Source organism: Papio anubis, chromosome 1, assembly GCF_008728515.1.
Source record: "Papio anubis isolate 15944 chromosome 1, Panubis1.0, whole genome shotgun sequence".
NCBI lineage: Eukaryota > Metazoa > Chordata > Mammalia > Primates > Cercopithecidae > Papio > Papio anubis.
In genome coordinates, this window is record NC_044976.1 from 148,760,833 (window position 1) to 148,779,850 (window position 19,018).

General features: G+C 36.7%; 1 protein-coding gene across 21 annotated transcripts in view; it reads right to left on the reverse strand.

Moving 5' to 3' along the window:
* Positions 1 to 19,018, reverse strand: part of RPS6KC1 (ribosomal protein S6 kinase C1) — a 211,674-nt gene that overhangs the window by 184,008 nt on the left and 8,648 nt on the right. For 11 of the 21 annotated variants that reach the window (XR_642595.3, XR_001898922.3, XR_001898923.3 and 8 more), the window contains exons 2-3: positions 8,270 to 8,305; positions 1,787 to 1,907 (exon numbers count right to left, since the gene is read on the reverse strand). Coding sequence is in view for 7 of the 21 variants with exons in the window: in XM_009199047.3 (XP_009197311.2) it covers positions 1,787 to 1,907; positions 8,270 to 8,305 (157 nt within the window). In the remaining 14 variants the exon portion in view is untranslated. Of the gene's footprint in view, positions 1 to 1,523; positions 1,620 to 1,786; positions 1,908 to 5,997; positions 6,115 to 8,269; positions 8,306 to 8,604; positions 8,865 to 19,018 lie in introns of those variants that run through there. The other 10 variants (XM_021933367.2, XM_009199052.3, XM_009199048.3 and 7 more) reach the window with 6 other exon arrangements.

Below are 19,018 nucleotides of genomic sequence, written 5' to 3' on the forward strand. Positions count from 1 at the left end.
GTGAAACCCCATTTCTACAAAAATAGAAAAATTAGCCAGGCATGGTGATGTGTGACTATAGTCCCAGCTACCTGGGAAGCCAAGGTAGGAGAATCACCTGAGCCCAGGAAGTCAAGGCTACAGTGAGCAAGATCACACCACTGTACTCCAGCCTGGGTGACAGAGTAATACTCTGTCTCAAAAAATAATAATAATAATAATAACTTAAAAGTTTTTCCAATGCATAAAGGACAATGATGTTACAATTATTTAAAACAACGAGGCAATATGCATCAAAAGTCTCAAAAATATGCAGACCCCTTGAATGAGTAATTCTCCTCCCAGGAATTCACCCTACTGTACACCAGCACAGTAATGTATGAATAAGAATATTAACTGTGGTGTTATTTATAACAGCAAAAGGCCAAAAGTAATATACCAGTAGAAGACTGGTTAATAAATCAGTTCAAAAACTGGAATACTATGTACATATTAAAATTAGTAATGTAGATCTTTTTATTGACATGAAAAGACAATCATAATATACTGTCATATAAAAAAGAAAGAAAAAATATATATATTGTTATATAAAACCAGGTTACAAAATCATACATAGCAAGATTCCATTTTTGAGGTTTCTATACATAGATGGGTAAAAAGGCATACACATATTCATAAGCACAAAAATACACCACACACATACACTCACAGTCTAGAATAATATGCCAAAATATTATACTATCTAGGAGATGATATTATTGTTGAATTTCTTTCTATTTAAGTTTTAAGTATTTTTCTGCACCATCTGAGTTATTTGCATATACTACTTTCATAACCTGAAAAAAAATTGTCTAGTTTGAAAAATAAATGTGCATATACATTGACTCTGCAATTCCATATGCAGAAATTGCAAAAAGTAATAGGATAAAATGTTCTGGCTCATGCCTATAATCCCAGCACTCTGGGAGGCCAAGGTAGGCGGACCAGTTAAGGTGAGGAGGTCCTGGCCAACATGGTGAAACCTCATGTCTACTAAAAATACAAAAATGAGCTGGGCGTGGTGGCAGGTGCCTGTAATTCCAACTACTCGGGAGGCTGAGGCAGGAGAATCACTTGAACCCAGGAGGTTGAGGTTGCAGTGAGCCAAGATCACATCACTGCACTCCAGCCTAGGTGACAGAACAAGACTCCACTTCAAAATAAAAAAATTCTGTCCATATAAGAACATTTACATTAGAGTTATAGAAAAAAAACACATGAATATTCTATATTCCCAGTCAAAATCCAGACGGGACAGAAACTACACAAATTATTTTGACACACAAAATTTAATATAAAAAACTGTTACCTAGGTATTTGAAAACTGATGAGGCAAAAAAAAAATAATAAGAAGAATACTAAGGTATCAAAAAGAAGTTGCAAGAAGCAAATACTAGAAAACTACACCATTCATACTATAAGCAAGGTGTCAGGGAAACATATAAAATGAGACAATTTTAAAAAAAGAAAGAATTTTAAAACTAATAAGAACAATTGAATATCACCTTTTCTTATGTTCCTACAGGGTTATTTGGTTGGTTGGAACTGAAGTTGTTTTGTTTCACAGATGGGAAGAGTAAATATATTCTGGGTACACAAAACTATAACAAGAACAAGAAAAGACAATTTCAAGTGCTTGCTGAACAACATGAATTATCTCAATAAGCAAAGGGGCTTCTGACTTCACAGTGTAGTTATGTTAGAGTTCAGTATATACACAAAATTAATTATCACTTTTTTAAATTACAATTTCAAAATAATCACTTACCAAACACTATTCCTTTAGCAAATGGAGGAAACAATTCTGAATGTCGGAATAAGTTTTTGTGAATTTGCCATAGTTCTTTGTGTAGTTTCTTAAAATCACTGTATCTCTTCCATACAATTATCTAAAGAGAGAAAAAAAATTAAACGTGTATCTCACAATCATTTAGGCTCAGATATCTGAACAACAAATAATCTTTTCATTAAAGTATTCAAAATTGTCATGCAAAGGCAAACACATGTCCTAACCAATATGATTAACAGACTGAAATTAACTAATAGTATTTGCTTTAAAAATATAAGGCAGATTTCTGCTGACCAGGGGCACGAAAAAAATAAAGTAAAAATATATTTACATGTAAAATTCTTCCTCAAACTATTCTGCTTTGGTTTCAAATTTTCATTTTAAACAAGTATGATTTTATTCACACTGGAAAAATATTCAACCCAATATGGAGAAGATGTATTCTATATAAAATGTCACTTCATCTGCTCAAAAACCAATTACAATTGGCCTACAAATGAGTTAGATGTCAAAACATGTATTCTTTCTCAAAATAATACATTTATAAAGATAAAACAATTAATTTAGCCAATTTTTAAACAAAAGTACATACTCAGTATTTGCCTAAAAGGATAAACTGAGTAACACTGAAGAAATAGCTATGCAGTAAGCAATTGACGTGCACTTTCATGTCATAAATCTTAATTTACACTAGTAATAAGATGTCTGCAGGCAAGCTGAATCCTGACCAGAACATCATTAAAATTAGTATATTTTAAAAAACAAAACAAAACAATCACCTAGATTAGACAACATGTAAAAGTGTGTTTTCCTTCATTAGTCTGAATTATTATTTAACCTTACTCAGATTATATTTTTAAAAAACAAAAAACTTTGTAAAGAAAAAGGATTTGAAACATGGCCTTGATATCACAGATTCAGCCCTCAATCTCTAGAAAATAGGGTAAAATTGAGTTTTAAATCCCATTACTTCAGATACTGGGGTCTTTACTTCTGAAAAGCTTAATCATCTCAGTTCTAACAAACTTTTCTAACAAGTTTTTCATGTACAATAGAGTATAAGGCTAATGAGCAAATAACAGGTCAAGCAGGTAACCAGGTGTGATTTAAGAGATTCTTGCCAAAAAACCTACTCTCTGCATGTATAAAATTCTTCAGTAAACTTTTTCATGCTGCCAAAAATTCTACCTTAATGTTTATTGTTTTTAATACAGTTATAATCCTAGGAGGCTAGGCAGACTATAATATGAATTCATTTTTCAAAAACTGCTTCCTCCTGATGCTTCGCTTGTATTCATTTACTCAACAACAAAAAGAGTCACCAAAACAAGTATTTCTATGGCCCTACTTTCCACTAAGCATCATATTGTCACAAAGTATTAAGACAAGGGAAATACAGGCCCTGTCTTCAAACAGTTCACAGCCTAGTTAGGAAGAATAAGCCAACACATCATAAAACAACAACATCATAAGACGGCTTGAAAAATGCTGAGAGGGGCAGCTCAAGAGTGCTGCAGATGTAGTACCTAAATCAGCCTTGTATGTCTGAAAAGCCTTCACAAAAATTACTACCTTAGAGAGTCCTGAAGGGAAGTGGTCAGTAGACTGACAAAAATAAAAAAAAAGGGGGAGGGGGAGCGAACTGGGGGTGAAGTTTCTAAAAGGAGAGTGAGATGTCAAGTATATATTACTAAATGAAGGCAATTAATTTAGGCAATTTTTAAACAAAAGTACATACTCAGTATTTGCCTAAAATGATAAATAAACTGAAGAACACTGAAGAATAAATAGCTGTGTAGCAAGTTTTGCTACAGAATGGTGGTGCCATGCCCTGAAGTGAACAGCAAGGAAGCAGCAGCAGTTCCGAGGCAAGAAAGAGGTTCAATTTTCAACACATTTAACTTAGGAGTTCGTGAGGGAGCTGCCTGGAGCTATTCAATGAGACAGACAGGTTTAGGGTTGAAGAGCAAGAACTGAGCAGGACCTATTAACCCGTAGATTAAAAGATCAGTAGCAGACAGGCAGTAATCACTCAGGAAAGGTTTCTCAGCACGTGCAATGAGATGTGAGGATTCTAACAATGACATGATGGGAACAAAAAATTGTTATTTTTATATTTTTAAAATATATCAAATTACAATCATACTACATTGCCAAGGAATTAAAGGAGAAATGGTTGATGGGCTTATGTAAGCAGTACCTTATATAAAGTAAATGTCATTATAAACTGGACATTACATAAGGTTAAGGTCATTATGACCTGGACATGAAAGTTATTCAAAAGACTGTAGCTCATGGAGACAATTAGATTTGCAGATAAATATTTTATTCTAGTTAAGGTCTTTTTTAAATACTGCAAGAGAAACGTAAGGAGCAAAATTCAACAATTTAATCATGATAATTATTAAAATACCATGGTATATGAACCAGTAGATAGTCTGTCAGAGCAAGAATTAGAACCCCCAAATGAGAATCTGTGTTTCTTCACCATGCCCTAATTTATTCACTCTCATATTCCTTCTTCTCAACCCTATGGCTGCAGAACCAAAATACCTAACAGCATCGCAAAATGTCACATCCACTGCCTCCTTGTCTTCTTACTCCTTCTGAGTTTCGAAGTTTCCAGAAATCTTCAAAATACAAAAGTGAACAAAAGTATACTTCCACTATAACAGCAAGTACTGATGTTCATATCTGGACCACACAAAGTCCTCAAAGACACATACAGAAATTATTTTCTCTAATTAATGTTCAGTACTTTCCCACCGGGAAAAATAGGTCTATAACACCTATTTCTTTACTGAACCAAGTCTCCACAAATTCCTTATTTATTAAAATCACTCTGAAGAAAATGTCTCAATGATATATTAATTCAGTGATAACCATATAAAAAATACAAATTTAATAAAAGCTTAATTTTCATTAAAAACATTCCCTTAAATATTTTTTACATAAATGTTTCCTTTTCAGATAATTACACTTAATAACACCAAAAATCTTTTAGATTCCTGTATTTTACAGAACCACCAATTGAATTAACTTTGTCCTTTTCACTCTCGCATAGTATTAATATTTAAAATTTGCTGGATTATCTCTTCTTACAATCAACAGCACTACCATACTACTTGCTTACGAATTTTCTTTTCCCTCTTTTCAAGAGCCTTTCCTTTCCCTTGATATATTTCATTGATATATGAGTGTGTACTTGTTTTCTAAAATGATTTTTTCTCACGCTTGTAATCACAGCATTTTGGGAGGCCGAGATCACCTGAGGTCAGCAGTTTGAGACCAGCCTGGCCAACATGGTAAAACCCCGTCTCTACTAAAAATACAAAAATCCGCCAGGCATGGTGGCGGGTGCCTGTAGTCCCAGCTATTCAGGAGGCTGAGGCAGGAGAATCACTTGAGCCTGGGAGGCAGAGGTCGCAGTGAGCCGAGATCACGCCACTGCACTCCAGCCTGGGTGACAGAGTGAGACTCCATCTCAATAAATAAATAAATAAAAGTAATAAATAAATAATAAAACTATTTTTTTAAAAAGGATTTAAAAGTTAGAGATTTCTGACATAATACATAGAAAGTCCTATTTCAGTTCTTTTCCTTCCCCAAATTTCACCAGTGAAATACCCTACCTGTAGAAAGAAACAGGTGTAGGTTAATTTGTTTAAAAAAGGGTGAGGGGGAGCAAAACCATCTCTTCTTCACTTTTCTGCTGTCTATTCATGTTCTACACAATCTACTGAATGACAGGCCACAGACTGTTCAGCATTCTTAGGAAGAAAACACTGATATGTGGTGGCATGTGCCAAGGTATAGATAAAAGAAAAACAACAAAATTTCTCCCATTTTATAAGGCTAGTGTATTACTAGCCCTACATTTGGTTGAACTATCAGTACATCTAGTCCTCACTAGCCCTTGTGAAGCCTTACTATAGTCTAAAGCAATAACACATGAATAAGTTAATGGAGAGGGAAAGTGAAAGGAAGTGAAAAACAAACTCCACGTGGTGAATTCCTCTCCCAAATGAGAATTCCAATGTTTAAATACACTAAATGGGAAACTAAAAAAAGTGCTGTTATAATTTCAAGATCATTCTATATTTTCAGAAGCCAACTAAATAGAAGACTTTTAAAAATTTATACCACTTCTAACAAAGAACCATGCAATTGTCTAACTAAAAGACACTTACAAGAGTTTTCTGATGAAAGGTTCACCAACAGTTGTTATTATAAAAGAGTTTTCCCGAAAAAAGGACTAAGAAAATGGCAGAGAGTATGTTCATGGATAGGTTGGTTCAGGATTCTCCCTGGAAAATGGGAACATCAAGCTACAAACTACAGCACAGCAATCAGACAATGCATTCAAAGGAAATACACCCATTTTCAATTTTAAGAGTTGTAAACTAGAAATCTAAAGAATAGTTCACACTCATCAATTGATACAAGACAGAAAAGTACTTTAATCAACAGTGCAAATTACTTTCACTGCTACATATATATATATATTTCTTTCAAAATAACAATATTACAATATTCTTCCTGTTTCCTGATGGAGAAGGAATTGTCTTAAAACCCATCAGGAAAATTCAGGAAAATCGTATTAAATCTTTTCTTTTTATTTATTTATTTATTTATTTATTTTTTTTTTTTTTTTGAGACAGAATCTCGCTCTGTCGCTCAGGCTGGAGTACAGAGGTGCGATCTCAGCTCACTGCAACCTTTGCCTCCCAGGTTCAAGCAATTCTCCTGCCTCAGCCTCCCAAGTAGCTGGGATTACAGGCACCTGCCACCATGCCCAGCTAATTTTTGTATAAAAGTATATCTCTTTTAAATTATAGGACAAAAACTATGAAATCAGACGTAGCCAGAAATGATAACGTATAAAATGTAAATATTATCGGCCGGGCGCGGTGGCTCACACTTGTAACGCCAGCACTTTGGGAGGCCAAGGTGGGTAGATCACGAGGTCAGGAGATCAAGACCATCCTGGCTAACATGGTGTAAACCCTGTCTCTACTAAAAATACAAAAAATTAGCCGGGCGTTATGGCGGGCGCCTGTAGTCCCAGCTACCTGGGAGGCTGATGCAGGAGAACGGTGTGAACCCAGGAGGTGAAGCTTGCAGTGATCGTGCCACTGCACTCCAGCCTGGGTGACATAGCGAGACTCCGTCTCAAAAAAAAAAAAAAAACAAAAACAAAAAAAAAACATTAAATATTATCTAAACCTGGGGCCACACACTCATACCAACCAGTACCAAACAGTCACCTTAAATGTATGAATCAAGCCAGGTATTTTCTGTAGAGTAGTGAGACCTGTGGCTAAACAGAAAGAACCTACCACCCAAAGACATTCATATTTAATTGTGGAAAAAAAAAAAAAACACTGTTGCAGAATCAGCACTGTAAACTTAAAGTATCTGTTTTAAACACATTAGGGAAGGGGAAAAAATTCCAATATATTTCCTTCTAGTCTTAGTGAAAATGAGCAGGGACTAAAATGAAAGTAAATCAAGAAACATTCAATGCAGCAAGTTCCTCGGTAAGGATTCCTAAAGATGTACAACAAGTGCAAAGTAAATACAAATAGAGAATTCCACAATTTTAAGCAAAACATAACAGGTTGGTATCACTATAGAAAGAAGGAAAAAATGCATAGAAGAATCTCCAAAAGTACTAACTTAAAAAGTTTTAAAAAAAGAAACATCTATGCCTAAAGCAGTTTTCCAAGATGTCAACATGTCAATTCAACATAAAAGTAAAAGTAGTTGGAGACCCATAATTTACTGTTAGAATCTTTAAAATAAGTATTAGTTACCAAATACTTTTTATCACACAGGCATTATGATCTTGAAATGGGTAAATAGGGACCCGTGAGTGATACTGACATCTTGTAAACACCAGTTACCAGAACAATTATCACGTAGTAAACAGCACCATAATTCATTAAATTCTTATTTGTATAACTTAACACCTACTAAAACTTAACACTTCAGTAGGTCTCAAATAGGACACTTCAGCTACTGTTTTGTGAACTGAAGACAATCCTCACGCAAACATATAAAGACTGATGTACAGGCCGGGCACAGTGGCTCACATTTGTAATCCCAGCACTTTGGGAGGCCAAGCGGGTGGATCACCTGAGGTCAGGAGTTCGAGAACAACCTGGCCAACATGGTGAAACCCCGTCTCTACTAAAAATACAAAAATAGCTGGGCGTGGTGGCAGATGCCTGTAATCCCAGCTACTCAGGAGGCTGAGGCAGGAGAATCACTTGAACCTGGGAGGTGGAGGTTGCAGTGAGCCGAGATCACGCCACTGCACTCCAGCCTGAGCAACAAGAGCGAAACTCCGTCTCAGAAAAAAAGAGATTGATGTATAAATGATTCAGGCGATTTTCTCAAAAAAGCATTTAGTTAAATTTTTATCAAATACATAAAATAAAATCTGCATATAAATGTTACCTCCTGGACATCCTCTGGATTTCTTCGAGAAACAACCTAAAACAAAACATACATAGAAATCTCTAATCATTATCAAAATTTAAGATTTCATATTTGTATAATTAACCTGCAATAGTATTTGTATGAAAAATTCAATTTACTTTAAAAAAAAAAAAAAAACTATATCATTTATCCAAAACTCAGCTATATAATAACTTCACTACCTGAAATACATACTGTGAAATCAAGTTACCTCCTTTAGGCTACATATTTTAAGTTTGGCCTAAAAGTTTCTCTGTACATAATGAACAGAGAAACAGATATGTAAATAGATGTGTAAAAAGACAGTAACCTACTCTGTTGCCAATCACCAAGTTTTGGCCGAAAGGGGCCAAGTGTTCGAACAGTGTTCAAATAAGGCAAATGTTTAGTTGGAACGAATGCAGCTGTTTCAGTTTCGGTTTCTGTACATCACTTTCCTTTTTCTGTTCATAAATTTTCCACCACGTGGCTGTGCTGGAGTCTCTCTGGACCTACACTGACTGAGGAGACTGACCAATTTGTGAATCATTCTTTGCTCAATTAAACTCTTTAAATTTAATTTGGCTAAAAATGTTATTTTAACAATACTAAAAATTAAACAAAAAAGCAGCTAAAAGTAAGTCCACATGCTAAAGTTCATATATTCACTATATTCTTCAAGAAAAAGTGTCCGGCCTTTACTCTTAATTAACATAATTCTAACAAGCTTGTTTACATCTCCCCTTCCCAGCAAGCCTACATACAAATTGGAAGCATAAAAAGCAGCTGCATTTGGGCAAAGTGTACAAGGAATCTCTCTACATTATTTCTTACAACTGTATATGAATCTACAATTAGCACGATAAAAATTTCAATTAAAAAAAAAGCAGCTACAATGCTCAGACACACCATGTGAAAAGTATGAGAAGTAATTACTGGCTGCCTAATGATGAAGAAAACAAAAGTAATATAAATTATTTACAAATATTCAGGGACAAATAATCCTTCTATCAATACTCCCTAAGCAAAGAGGAAAACAGGAGAGTCTTTCAGACTTCTCTGATTACAAAGGCCAAAAAGTCTAACACCAGGTAAAAAGACTTTTTTCACAAAACTTTTGAAAAGGCTAGGTGTTTAAATCATCAAACAGCATCCTAAACTAGGAAAATCTCAGATTATATAACACAGGACCATCCATGTAAGTGTCAAATTAACAGTTTTGAAGCTACAATGGTGTATCTTGCAAAAATAAACAAAAAGATAAATCGGGCTTTTCTGCCTATGGAGTAGCCATTCTTTATTCCCTTACTTTCTTAATAAACTTGCTTTCACTTTAAAAAAAATTTTTTAAAAAGATAAATCAAACATGCATTAAAATGGTTGCCTATGAGTGTGACGAAGAAAAGGTCTTTGATAGCCAATGACAATACACCACGAACTAGGGATTAGAATCCATTCAGCACCACCCCTAAAGTCCAAAACAAGAACAAAAAATGGAGGATTTACACTCAGACAAACCTTGGTTCAAATTACAGTTCCTCCACTTACAGGTTTGATCTCATCTATGAAATGGAGATAATACTAACTGCCTGGCCTGGCTGTTGTGAACAACAAATAAGAACATAGCAAGAACTCTATAATTTAAAAGTTTCCTCTGTCCCCTACCAGACAGGTTAACCATTGTAAAAGGTCCCACCTAAGAATTCCGGAGAACAAGTATCTTGCACTCTGTTCTCCAACTTTCAGAATATATAAAGTTGGTGAAATCTTGTAACAATTTTCATTAATTTATACAACACTGCTATGCAATAGAACTTTCTGTGATAATGGAAAAAAATGTTCTCTATTTGCAGTGTTCAACACCGCCACGACTAGCCACATGTGTGTGGCTACTGAGCCCATGAAATATGGCTACTTTGAGAAACTACATTAATTTTATTTCATTTAAATTAATTCAAAAAAAACTTTTTTTTAAAGAGACAGGGTCTCACTCTCTCACCCAGGCTACAGTGCCATGGCAGGATCACAGCTCACTGCAGCCTCAAACTCCTGGACTCAACTGATCCTCCCACCTCAGCCTCTTGTGTAGCTGGAACTACAGGCACACAACACCACAGTCGGCATACACACGCTTACACACACATATACACACACACACTTTTTTTTTTTTTTTTGGTAGAGATGGGGGTCTGCCTATGTTGCCCAGGCTGGTCTCAAATTCCTGGGCTCAAGCAATCCTCCCACCTCAGTCTCCCACAGTGCTAGGATTATAGGTGTGAGCCACTGCAGGCCTTAATTTAAATTTAAATCAAAATAGCTACATGTGGTTAATGGCTATCAAATTAGACAACACAGATTTAATATTAGAGACTACAACAGGTAACTAACAACTATATATTATTCAAATATTTGATTTTAACTATTACTTTCAAATACCAGTCTGTCCCCTCACACACACCTTTCTAAAAGTATAGTATTTCACATAGTATGACTAATTTTGCTTCTTATAAGCATTTCTTTCTTTTTTTTTTTTTGAGACAGAGTCTCACTCTGTCGCCCAAGCTGGAGTGCAGTGGTGTGATCTCAGCTCACTGCAACCTCCGCCTCCTGTGTTCAAGCGATTCTCCCGCCTCAGCCTCCCAAGTAGCTAGGACTACAGGTATGTGCCACCATGCCCAGCTAATTTTTGTATTTTTAGTAGAGACAGGGTTTCCCCATGTTGGCCAGGATGGTCTTGATCTCTTGTCCTCATGATCCACCTGCTTCAGCCTCCCAAAGTGCTGGGATTATAGGCATGAGCCACTGTGCCCCGCCATTTCCTTACATTTTTATGAAATGTATTGAGAAGAAAAGTCATGGATAACCAATCCACTAATAATCCACCCACCAAAAATAACAAATGATCATTCACAGCAAGATCTATTCAAATGTACTTAAAATTTCACAATTTATGTTTTTCTCAATTTAATACATTTCCTGAATTTATAAATATATTAAGGTATCTTAACTATTTTAAATAATCTTCCTTAATAGAAGCAAATGATCTTTTTGAGACGGAAGAACTTATTTCTTAGTTTGGTGTACATATTAGAAGTATCGCATTTTGAGTGTTCTTCAGATGAGCCAGTCCTGGAAATCAAACACATGTGTACTGCACAAACAAAAACACATTAGCCATCCCCTAACAACAGCCATAATATTAAAACCATCTTATCAGAAATAACAAATTTGATTACTTCTCAGCTGTCCTCTTAGTGGTTTACATACATCTATGTGCTGGATTACATCGGTGAGCAAGTCCCCTCCTTCCTGGAGTTCACAATCTAGTGGTACACGGTGGTGGGGTGGGAGGGAAGTGCAGAGCGGAGGAGGGTGTATTTCCCAAATGTATTTCCATACCTCAGGGAACAGTAGTGTGCTAAGCAACAGATTGGGAAACACTTCATCCTAGATCCTTCCCATGACACTGCATCCTCCCTCTGCAGAGCAAAGTGGCATCCCAAAAGCAGTCAACCAGTCATGGTTTAGTGATGTAAGACTTTTAATGATCTTCTTGATAATAAAAGTGAAACTGACCCAACAGTCCCACGGACAGGTTTTTTTGGATAAACATGGAAACTGACCCTTCTGGTATTAAAGCTTGAAACTTAACATTTGTTTTATCAGAGTTACCTTCAGGAAAGGGCCTTCAGGCTTCTCAAAAAGTATTAACATTGTGAACCCCGAAAATCTGAGACAGGTCTTAGTTAATTTAGAAAGTTTATTTTGCCAAGGTTGAGGATCTGCGCCCATAACACAGCCTCAGGAGATCCTGACAATATGTGCCCAAGGTGGTAGGGGCACAGCTTGATTTTATACATTTTAGGGAGACATAAGACATGAATAAATATGTGTAAGATAGACACTGGTTCAGTCCAGAAAGGTGGGACAACTCGAGGTGAAGGTGGGACAACTCGACGTAGGGAGGGAGCTTTCAGGTCACAGGTAGATAAAAGACAAATGGCTGTATTCTTTTGAGTCTCTGATTAGTCTCTCCAAATGAGGCAATCTGGTATGTATTAATTGTTATCCAGTGAGCCGAGGGGTGAATTTGAAGAGGATGGGAGGCAGGTTGGCCCTAAGCAGTTCCCAACTTGACTTTTACCTTTAGCTTAGTGATTTGGGGGCCCCAAGATTTATTTTCCTTTTACAGCATCAAATGAACTGAAATTCACCAGATCACTGCATCCAAACAATGAGATGCCAGACCTCTCATCCGTCACGATGGCTTCCTTAACCCTCTGTAGTTCCTGTTTTCTCATACATAATCACATTTCCTCCCTGCTATATAAACTCCTAATTTTAGTCAGTCAGGGAAATGGATCTGAACATCTCCTTGGCTGCAGCACCTGATTAAAGCCGGCTTCCTTAGCAATACTCATTGTCTCAGAGATTGCTTTCTGTGTGACAAGCAGCAGGACCTAGACGGAACCCCTGTGTTTCGGTAACAAAAGTAACTCATGATTATTAAGCAATATACAGAAAATCAAAGTTGAAGTATAACTATCTAAGTGAAGGTCTTTAATTTTAGGCTTACAAAAGGAACTACTCTGTGCCCACCAAATACTTCACAAAGAAGGAGGAAATTTAGACAGGGTTTGGAAAATCAAAGCAAAAGCTACTCAGGTATTATCTGACAAGCCTAAAGCTTAATGAAAATTGTGTCTTAAAAGTACAGGGTTATACTTTCCTGATTCTCCTCTTTCCTCTCTGGTGCTTTTGTTTCTCTTTTGCAGGTTATTCTTCATCCTTCTGCCCCCTAGTATTCTGTGAGCACTCCAAGAATCAGCTTTAAACTCTTGTATTTCAGCCTCCTTTTTATTATTAACAGTCTATATTTGTGCTAATACTGTTCAAGGCACTGTGCTAGGCATAGGGAAAACTTGACTTTGTACATTTACATTTGCAAAGAATTTTATATTAATGAATCACTTCATTTTCTCAACAACCTATGAGTTAGGCAGGAGTAGTTATTATGACTTCCCCTTTTACAGATAAGAAAACAAGGTGGTTCAGAGTCCTGTCTAAAGTCACATGGCTATTCACCTTCAAAGTCAGAATGAGATCCTCGACTGTCTGACTCCTGGTCTAGTGCTCTTTCCACTATATTACACTGCCTCCCTCTATTTATCTGTGGTATTTTCAGCAATAATGAAGTTTACTTATTTCCATAAAATTCCATCACCATTAGGTTTTTGTTTATTTCACCTATTCATTCAACACATATTAGTGCCTCTCTGCTGCCAGGTACTGTAGTACAATGGAGAATATACTAGGTCTGATTCTTATGCAACTGCATTATAAAAATACAATCACTTTCCAAATACATTATCAACTTCAACCACTTAGTACCCCACTATTAGGGATTCAGTATTCCCAAATGTGTCATCTCATTTAAATACTTTACAAATGTGTCCCCCAAAATGGAAACCAAAACCACAAAATGGTTAGGATAATGTGAATTGAGTGCAAACATCCATGAGTAACAATTCTTTCTGCGTAATTATCTTCCGTGACTGAAAAGTTAATGAAAAATAAGAATATCAATCAGAAATCAGAGGGAAGAATATAACCATACTGACAATGAATAAAACTGAGTTAGCACTCAGTAATTTTTCTCTGGAAAAATTTCAAGAGAGTTTGTCATAAAGTTCAACCAATAAAGTCCACAAAAGTTGGAATTTAAAACAGTGATTGTTTTCATTAAAAGTTCACAAAGGGCCGGGAGTGGTGGTTCAAGCCTGTAATCCCAGCACTTTGGGAGGTTGAGGTGGGTGGATCACGAGGTCAGGGGTTCAAGACCAGCCTGGCCAAGATGGTGAAATCCCATCTCTACTAAAAATACAAAACTTAGCCAGGCGTGGTGGCGGGTGCCTGTAGTCCCAGCTACTCGGGAGGCTGAGGCAGGAGAATGGCATGAACCTGGGAGGCGGAGCTTGCAGTGAGCTGAGATCATACCACTGCACTCCAGCCTGGGCAAAAGAGCGAGACTCCATCTCAAAAAAAGAAAAGTTCACAAAGACCGGGCACGGTGGCTCGTGCCTGTAATCTCAGCACTTTGGGAGGCCAAGGTGGGAGGATCACCTGAAGTCAGGAGTTTGAGACCAGCCTGACCAACATGGTGAAACCCCATCTCTACTAAAAATACAAAAATTAGCTAGGTGTTGCAGCATCCGTCTATAATCCCAGCTACTAGGGAGACTGAGGCAGGAGAATTGCTTGAACCTGGAAGGTGGAGGTTGCAGTGAGCTGAGATCGCACCATTGCACTCCAGCCTGGGCAACAAGGGCGAAACTCTGTCTCAAAAAAAAAAAGTTCACAAATTTGGCCAGGCCCAGTGGCTCACGCCTATAATCCCAACATTCTGGGAGGCCAAGGCAGGTGGATGACCTGAGGTCACAAGTTCAAGACTAGCCGGGCCAACAGGGTGAAACCCTGCCTCTACCAAAAATATAAAAATGAGCCAGGTGCGGTGGCATGCACCTGTAGTCCCAACTACTCAGGAGGCTGAGGCACTAGAACTGTTCGAACCAGAGAGGTGGAGGTTGCAGAGAGCCAAGATCGCGCCACTGCAGTCCAGCCTGGGTGACAGTAAAACTCCGTCCCAAAATAAATAAATAAAAATAAAAATAAAGTTCACAAATTTCCACTGCAAGCATTAATTACCACGGACTCAGTTAGTACTATGTATCTTGAAAAGCTTCTTGCTTTTTAGAAATTTATCACCAAGTCATCTTAAAAAGTATTACCTTACCCTCTACTAAAAATACAAAAAATTTTTAAGAAGTATTACCCAACAGCAGTGCTTCACAAACCATGTTACATGGAATACCAGTATTCTCTAAAATCAGTGATCTCACAGGAAGGGCTTAATAATCAATTCAGTTTACCTCTGTTTAAGAAGGGAATGTTGTTTACAGAATAATTCTTCAAACCTTTAATACAATAATACACCTAGTAAATCCCCAAAAGGAAGATACATAGTATTTCCCAAAGACATCTAGCCAATAAACTTTTAATTTTATGTTATTTATTATTATTATCATCCTCATTATTTATTTAGTACAACACCTACTAAAATTTGAAGCACTAGAGAAATACTACCACAATTTTTGTAGTCCATCTGCCTATGTTCATGAACAGCAAATTATGAATTTAGAAAAACAATGTCTCACAGCAAAAGTAACTATCTCTTATTGTGCTAAGAAACTAAATACTCTACTTTATTCAATAATCACAACCACCATGCTTGGTAAGATGAAATAACCAAAGACCTAGAAAATAGACTCAATCAAATAACAGAGGCAGGACCAGATCTCACAACTCCATGACTCCAAAGTGCTCTCTCTAGAACATAAGTCAATTGGCTCTCCTCAAGATTAAAATCCCAAGTATTCAGGTAATATTCCTGACAAAATATCTCTGACAAAATGCCTATAGGCATTACAGTTAGGTAAACCCTGTGTCTTATAAGTCAACTAAAATACAAATTGAAGAACCACTTTGGAAAAGCAGAAAAAAAAAACAAGGGGCTTGGAACTAAAATGAATGAGGTCTTAATAATGGTGTTGGCACTGCTCATGAACTGCTTTTTCTGCCAGCTCAGTACTAAACCAAAGTAAAATAAAAGACCCAAAGTCAGCCCTCTTGCCTATTCTGAAAACAAAGATCAGACTTTGAGGCTTGGCCTAAGTCAGTTCCATAACTATCAACAGGTCACATTGTCACTGGGTCTCTGAAATCGTTTCCAGTATGCTAACTTATTCTATCTACTTCTTAATAAATATCTCCAGGTTTCCTTAAAAGTCAGGTCAAAAGCACTGTCTTGGCCAGGTGCGGTGGCTCACCTGTAATCCCAGCACCTTGGGAGGCCGAGGCTGGCGGATCACAAGGTCAAGAGATCGAGACCATCCTGGCCAACACGGTGAAACCCTGTCTCTACTAAAAATACAAAAATTAGCTGGGTGTGGTGGGGCATGCCTGTAGTCCCAGCTGCTGGGGAGGCTGAGGCAGGAGAACGGCTTGAACCCGGGAGGCGGAGGTTGCAGTAAGCCGAGATCACGCCGCTATACTCCAGCCTGGCGACAGAACGAGACTCCGTCCAAAAAAAAAAAAAAAAGATTCAAAAGCACTCTCTTATCTGATTACCACCATCACCATAATGATGATTAGAAATCACTCTGTTAACTCAGACATATACAAAAAGCTGTATTCTTTGTTAAGATTAACAAATAATAGCTACAGGTGGAATATCCTTTTTCCAAAATGCATGAGACAAGAATTGTTTCAGATTAGGGATTTTTTTTTTGGATTTTGGAATATTTGCACATACATGAAATATATTGGGGATATGACCCAAGGCTAAACACAAAATTTATTTGTTTCATATATACTTTTATATACATAGCCCAAAAGTAATTTTATACAGTACTTTTAATAATTGTTTGCATGACTACAACCTATCACATGATGTCAAGTGTGAAATTTTACATTTGTAGCATCATTTTGACACTCAAAAAGTTTCAGATTTTGGAGCAGTTTGGATTTCAAACTTTCAGAATAGGGATTCTCAACCTGTACTAGAAAACAAAACTACAAAAATTATTCAATCTTATAATATTTCCTAGGGAAAAAAAAGATAAAACAAGCCCCTTTAGAAACCAGTATTGATAAGAAGTTAAATATAAAATTTAAGAAGCCACTTTCATGAGCAAAGTATTGTAATCAAGTCTTCTGAGGGCTACTTCACTATCACTGTTCAGCTGCTAGTTTAGGGTAGCAGAGCTAAGAAAAAAAAGTGACAAAAGGAATACTTAGTAATTACACTAAGTGTCAAGGTACAAATAATCAAACATGGAAAACATGTCCACTCTTCATTTTCCAAAGATATCAATCTCTGAATGTGGGACAGGAATAGTACAATACGCAGAAATAGAAGGCTACACTATTCTGAATATTTCTCCTTGTGGTGATTAGGTACACCAAGTGGCACATTCATCACTATAATACAAGCAGTCCTGATTTTCAGACATTAACTTTCATAAAATCCATACTTTCATGTAAATATACTGACATATTTAAACTGTACTTCATACATTTAAAAACAAAAAACAAGTCTTGCAGGAAAAGTAGGTCAAAGCACCCAACTCACATAGGCAATTGCTACCTTACCAAACTCAACCTCCCTTTCACGACCACCTGTATCTCAGTTCCTCTCTCCCGCTTTTCCCTGCAGAGCCACAGGTGGCACTGGTTGGCAAGAATATTTGGGCTGGTTATTACCCACCAGCCAGGCAGTCTGGACCCAAGAGGCAACACCTGCACAAACCATAATTAGACATTTTATAATTTTTAGTTCTCTGGAGTGACAGAACTCCCATATAAGATAGATAAGTCCATGGGACAAATTTTAGACATTCACCTTTCTAACAAGTTTTCATGAAAGCATTATGTCAAAAGTACTACAGACTGAATGTTCGTGTTCCCCCTAAAATTCATACTGAATTTCATGTTGAAACTCTAATCCCCAAGGTGATGGATTTGGATGTGAGGCCTTCTAGAGGTAATCAGGTCATGAGGGTGGGACCTTCATGATGGGATTACTGCTCTTACAAGAAAAAGACAATGATCTCTCTCAGCCATGAGACCATACAGCAAGAAGGCAGCTGTATGCAAATCAGGAAGAAATCTGCTGGCATCTTGGTCTTGGACTTCCCAGCCTTCAGCCTTCAGAACAGTGGGAAATAAATGTCTATTGTTGAAGCCATCTAGTCTACAGTATCTTGTTATAAAAGTCCAAACCGCCAAAGACGGTAAGGAGTTGTGGCTTTCTATATTATTAAAATCCCAAAATCTCAGGGAGAATAAAGAAGCTAAAACTGCAAATTATCTCTAGATACTCAATAATGGTTGCTAAAGTTATTTTTCTCACCTCAAGTTTTACCAGTTATAGCAATATTCTAAACTATTTTCCAATCAAGGTTCAAGGAAAATCAAAATCCTTAATGTTAAAGAAAGTTTGCAGTTTAACATAAAATCTTAATATCTGAGATCAAGTTGTCAACAAACAAGATGAAATCGGAATAATTTACATTTTTTAAGTTCCATTTCCTGAAATTTTTGGTATATTAGATAGTTTTCTACTAAACAATATTACAAGTCAAAAACAAAGGAACAGTAGAATAAAACTAAACTCTAGAAAACACAAGACACCTTGAGAGCCAGTTTTGAAAAATTTTAAGCATAACTATATTTTACAACAAACTAATTGCCCTCCATATCCTTATGATTATTTTGTTTGTTGAAAATATCTCCAGATTAAGCCAAAACTAAGTATTTATTCAAGAAATCTTCAAGAAGCTACTGATTTAACGACTGAAATCTAACAATTCCCACTGCTTTAATACCAGACATTTGTTAGTAATCCTAACAGGTTAAGGATTTAAAATTCAGTAGGTTCTTTTTTTTCCTTTAAAGTGACTTAAATTATTGCTTGAAATGTGTATGACTATATATTACTTTAAAATTTAAAAGCTAACAAAACTAAAAATTAAAACATGCAGGCTGGGCGCAGTGGCCCACGCCTGTAATCCCAGCACTTTGGGAGGCTGAGGTGGGCGGATCACCTGAGACCAGGAGTTGGAGACCAGCCTGGCCAACATGGCAAAACCCTGTCTCTACCAAAAATACAAAAAAAATAGCCGGGTGTGG